This window comes from Pimephales promelas, chromosome 11 (genome assembly GCF_988280905.1).
Source record: "Pimephales promelas chromosome 11, fPimPro1.hap1.1, whole genome shotgun sequence".
NCBI lineage: Eukaryota > Metazoa > Chordata > Actinopteri > Cypriniformes > Leuciscidae > Pimephales > Pimephales promelas.
The window spans coordinates 22,888,121-22,894,120 of record NC_142779.1 but is presented as its reverse complement, the minus strand read 5'-3'; the positions used below and the strand labels follow the sequence as shown (position 1 = coordinate 22,894,120).

At 37.8% G+C, this 6,000-nt stretch overlaps 1 protein-coding gene across 4 annotated transcripts in view; it reads right to left on the bottom strand.

Moving 5' to 3' along the window:
• Window positions 1-1,529: 1,529 nt before the first annotated feature.
• The window catches only part of adgrb3 (adhesion G protein-coupled receptor B3), a 224,932-nt gene continuing 220,461 nt past the window's right edge, over window positions 1,530-6,000 (bottom strand). For all 4 annotated transcript variants that reach the window (XM_089117199.1, XM_089117200.1, XM_089117201.1 and 1 more), the window contains one exon: window positions 1,530-2,627. In XM_089117199.1, the coding sequence (XP_088973325.1) occupies window positions 2,439-2,627 (189 nt within the window). In that variant the 3' untranslated portion in view covers window positions 1,530-2,438. The remainder of the gene's footprint in view (window positions 2,628-6,000) is intronic.

The following is a 6,000-nucleotide window of genomic DNA, read 5'->3' as shown; positions in this document are numbered from 1 at the left end:
GTACTGGAGATTTATTTGCGATTGTCAGCAACAAATTGCAGAAATCAAGGGAGAAGAGGTCTACAACGCATACGGATGCTGGTGGATCCACTATTCATTATGTTTACATGCACAAGGTGTTGTTTCAATCGGACTGAATTCATTAATTTAAATCGGTGAATCTGAATGTATTGTTTATCTAATATTCCCGTGTTTTCGTCGCAGTCGGGATCCGTTTTCTGAGAAGCTGATCACGTACATGTCAGTGTCAAATAATGTACACATAATGAATGGCCTGTAGAAAGCAAAAGCTGAATCCCGGACATTTTGGGTTATCTCGAAATGTGGGACTGATTGTGGAAATCAGCAATGTAACGTTAGCATAGCCTAGCGTAGCAAACTAACGATTTTTTAAAATGTTTCAATAAACAACATAGTTGGAAAATTTATATGTACATAACTGTGTAGAGCACAAAACAAGACTGTCATATTGTTTTTATTATAAATCATTTAAGCCGAAAATACTTACATTTATGGGACACTCTGGGGTGCGTTTCCTGAAAGCATCGTTAGCCAACTATGGTCACAATTTCCATTGAACTCTATTGGTAACGACGGAACTTACGACCATAGTTGGCTAACGATGCTTTCGGGAAACGCAACCCTGGATGGTATGCCCGCCATTGTTGCTACAGTAGTTGCACAGTGTATTCTGGGTACCCCTTGGTTTCAAGTAAGCTAAAATTCTTGGTCTTAAGTGGTATCTACCCCTTACCCCTAGATCAAAATGAGAATTGGGATAGCCCTTCCTCTAAACTTGCAAAAGTAAGGGAAAGAGGTAAGAGAGAATTGGGACTCAGCCTTTTACTAATGTTAATATTCAAATGACAAAGTTGACACTCAATTTGACTATTTATGCACTATTTTATGCTGTTTTGTAGAATAAATAGTGGGAGTAGTGTTCTCACTGAAATTTCAAAAATACTTAGAAATACTTTCACTTCATTAATTTGAGAAAAACAAAAGGAGGGAGGGGTGATCAGACTCCGATTTTGAATGACAATGTCCTTATAAAATTCATTCACTGACTACACGGTTGAGTACATAGTGTGTTATTTGAGAAAACTTCGTAGTTAGCAGAATATCTAAAGTGAACTAAAGCGGAATAAAGCGTCACCTTAAAGAACATTATTTTTTTTATACAATGCAAGATGTTTTGTAGATTTTCTGGTTTGATTCTCCATACTGTCAGATTATCAGCTGATAGCGTAATTAAGGTACGCCATATGTGACTACACTTCCTGTTATTATTAGCTCCGCTGTGCTATTTTTTACATCCATCGCCGAACACAACTCGCTCTTTCCACTAATGGCTGTTAAAAATACCCTGTTGTTATTTGCCTTTTAGGTCTGACAAGTAATGCAGCATTTTTCTGCCGCTGTTGAAGGACGGACTCTGAGAATGAGAAATTGTCCACTGGGATTGGTGTGTCCAGAAAAATGCGTCAGCAGAGACGACACGTAGCACGACACAGGAGTAAGTCGACAAGTTCTCTGAAGCAGTACGAACATATTTCCTCTTTTATTTACATTCCTTTTTCAAATGTTAACATGTTTCGCTATAACTCTCTCATCAAGTTGGCATTTTCTCTTTTCTCATTAAAATAAACTTGGCACAAGTAAAACATATGTAGACAAAAGTTTTATTTACACCATACAACATTTTTGATTTTTAAATATTTTATACAGGGCTGCAGATGAGAGAGCTTTACTGAGCTTTCAGGCAGATTCTGCAGTATTAAAGATTTGAAATATATTATTCATAAAAAAGTGAGTATTACCTTTATTGCATTTAAAGCAATGAAGAATGTAGCTTGACAAACATTCATTTTTAAATGACAGAAAAAAATCCTCTTTGCCTCTGAATAATTGTCTTTTCATATTATAAAGTAAAAAGTGTAGTCATGGCCAAACGGACTTGTTATAAACTTTTTAAAAACCTGCTCAAGTATATACATTGTGTTCCTGGGCTCGGAAAAACCGAACCCGGCCGCCGCTCGTGGGTGGACGTCACGTTGTGTCGTTTTTCTCTTTGAGGTCTCGTACTGGAAAGATAGCGCTTTCGGAGCCGAATGTTTTCCAAGTGGTACTTTTGAAACACATGATGTTTTGATATTGTACATGTCTGCCCCCCACTAAATACACGAGTGAGAATACAAAAAAAAAGATAACACAGATGTTTTTTTGTCTTTTTCTAACATCTTTTTATAAGTCCGTCCTCGTTTTTTTTTTTTTTTTTTTTTTTTTTTTTTTTGAAATCTTATTGGCACATTGTCCCTGCTATACTCCTAGAATCCAGATATGTCTTTCCAAGGCTGCATGAAAAGTCTTCTGCGTTTTTTGATCAGTGCAAAATATGTCCACCTTCATCCGCGTCCCTGCTAACGCTTCATTATTCCTCAGACTTCTGTCTGAAAGTCTCCCTCCTGGACGTCCAAAGGGAGGCTGACACACTTTTCCCACTCAGCGTTAGTCATCTCCAGAGAGTTCTTTGTGTCTGATTCTAGTACATTCATTGTGGCGTAGTTCTGATATTCACTTGCCGGGTTGAAGCTCTCCCAGGGGTTCTTGTTTTGCATTGCCTTGTCCTACGGAAAAGGACGAGAGGGCGCCGTGTTAGAAATAGTCTCAATATGGTTACTCGTAGAGATGCTGTCAAACATAGAAAGTTGCTCGTGGACATGAATCATCAAGCTTTAATTCATGTTTTCTTACATCGGCTCTAAAAAATATTTGGACACTTGAAATATATGAACGTCATTGCATTAGATACAACTTATCAATACAAGTGGTGGCTAACAAATCATCCTGTGCTGGTGCAGTCTTTCTTGAAAAAAAAATAAATAAATGTTACTTGGTTTAATATTATGCTAATTCATGCAATGACTTTCATACATTTGTGTCCCGAAAACATCTTTTGGGCCGCTGCACATACACATCCAGAGTTCAGTAATCAAGTGTTTGACCTGACAGCATGTTTGGAGTGTTTCCGGGTTCAGGAACATCTCAGATTTTTCAAGTGAATAAAAACACAGGATAATTTTTTTCTTTCAGTTGGTTACTAAGCAACAGGCAAAGTTCTGTGGACACATTGCCAGAAGCTACGACTATACCTGCCATGAACATGCATTGCTAACACAGAACAATAAGATTCCTTTTTTTTTTTAACATTAGCTAATGCATTAGTTTTCTTAAATTAAGAATGGAACATTTTTGCAGCATGTATTAATCTAGGACTAAGTTACCTTATAAATCTAATTGTTCATTGGAAATTCATGTTCTTTCATAATACATTAATGCTAATTTATACAACTTGAAATGTATGTATAAATTAGCATTAGCCTAGATTAATAAATGCAGTTGAGAATGTCATGAAGCCTAATGCCTTAGCTCTTAGTTAAAGTATAGAGCCTCATTGTAAAGTGTTACTCGTGCATTTTGAATCACGATCGTGTCTGGATGCTTGCATCTAATCGCACTTAGCTGCACGATATGGAAATGCCACTTACAAACTACACTAGAGATTGTATTAAACAGAAATTTCCCATCACTGATGGATAATTCAAAATGTTTTCCATCATATTAACGGCTTGGCTATTTCCCGTTTTAGAAATATTCTCATGGTAAAGAAAACGCAAAGTTATAAAGCGCCTTTGTGAGTCTACATTGGATTAACAGTCTAAAATGAAATAAATCATGGGATATTTGTTCTTTAAATCAGGTGACCATATCGCAAGACTTCATTAAGGGTTAGTTCATCCAAAAAAGAAAATTAGCCCATGATTTAGTCGCCCTCAAGCCATAGGTGTATATGACATTGCTATAGAACTATTACCACATAGATATATTGAAAAATAGCAGTGAATGGAGAACAACATTTTGAAGCCCAAAAAAAGTGCATTCATCCATCATGAAAGTACTCCACATTAGCTAATAAAGCTAATAAAATCCATATTTAAAACATTAAACTAAACTAGCTTCCAGACTTGCAGCAAAAGATTAACACTTGACCTGACGCATTGATAAACGTGGAAACGCAGAGGATAGAGAAAAACAAAACCCCAGTCCCGAATTATGTCTAATGGTGCGTTCACACCAGAGGCGAATAGCGCGTCAGGCGTGAATGAATTCAATGTTAAGTCAATGCAAAGACGCATTATGCGCATAAAAAATGCCTGCGGCGTGAATGAGGCGTAGAGCGCGGCGTGGTAGACATGAATACGCCTCATTCGCGTGTCAAGTTCGCGCGAATGGTGCGAATTGAGCGTCTGGTGCGTTAAACGTGAATTATTTATTTATTTATTTAGTGCTATTTGTGCATTCACACGTTTGATTTCCACGCGAATTCGCGCCTGCCGCCTGACTTGAAAAATCTGAACTTTGGCGTCAATTCGCGCCACATTAACCAATCAGAAGCCTAGCTGCTTGCTCTCGTGGTGAAGTATCTGGATGCTTCAATAAATTATTTTGAAATATGACTAAATGCCTAGTGTGGTTCTAATGCACAACAAAGCAAATATTTTATCACTTAAAACTATTTCAATATACGAGACATGTTCATTTTGTATTGAATGTTATTTATTCTATAACTAGATCATGAAATATTATTATGATGTAAAGACAACCAACATACATGTGCATAAGACATGAGAGAAAAAAAATAAAAATAAAAAAAAATAAAATCACACATTATAACTTTTGGAAGCTGGCTCTATTTATCATCAAAGCAAAAAAAAAAGGGTGATCCTCGCTCCGATGCAGGACAACAGGTCATCAAACTGGGTGCGGGACAGGTGGAAGTACCGCTGACAGGGTGGTGCAGCTTCTTGAGCAAGCAAATGGTGAAACTAGCCAAACGGTTCACCTCCGAAGGGTCCGTTGGACACAAATATGGCGACAATGATCCCCACGCCAATGTTCTGCTCTCCAAAGCAAATACTTACAAATACGGTGACTCTCTCGATGAATACTCGATCAACATAAAAAAATGGCCGCCAAAGGGTTTCGATTCTGACGCGTGTAAATTTCGCTTCAAACTTTTGTTTTTACACGCGTCAATTTCGCTCTTGACTCGCGAATGGATTCGAAGAGTTTGGAGGACTGTTTGTTTGAACCCCGAGAGGCGTCAAAGCTTACGCTACTCCTACAACTTGCAGGGGTTACTCTTTCGGCTTGCTTAAGCCGGAAGCTAGTTATTTTAGTTAAAGTTTTAAATATGGATATTTTTCTCACACAAACCCATTGCCTCGCTTGCTTCTCTTCAGAAGGCCTTTATTAACCCCCCTGAGTTGTGTGAAGTATGTTTATGATGGATGGATGCACGTTAATGTGCTTCAAAAATTCATCCTCCATTCTGCCACAGTAAAGCTGGGAAGAGCCAAGACATTTTTTTTTTAAATATAACTGAAAGAAGGAAGTCATAAAACACCTAGGATGGCTTGAGGGTGAGTAAATCATGGGGTAATTTTCATTTTTGGGTGAACTATCCCTTTAACACCTGCATTAAATAATTTCCGAATGTGGTCCATCACAATGTGTCTTGAGTGCACTGGCTTTTATCTGGGCCAAGAGCATTGGATAGTGATCGGATCACACAGAAAATGCATGCTAATAGTAGAGCTAATTACAAAAAAAAAAAAGCCATGCCTAAAAATCTCCATTTATAATCAAAGTGAACTATTCAGTGCCAGCCAGCCTTGAGATCGTAACACAAAATGACACTGAACGCTGACACTGGATGGTGGAATGCAGTTGTGTTGCAATTGGCCTGCTTGAAACTAATAATCCCACCGGCCAGATAAATCACAGATAATTTGTGCAGCATACTGCGGAAAGCACAGAGAACCTCTCCAATATCTGAAGCAAATCAAGGGGTTTGTGTCCCGCGCATTCGCCAAGCAATGATTAGCAAATAGAAAAAGAAATAATAAGCATGTTAGCAGCTTTATTTTTTCATGTTTG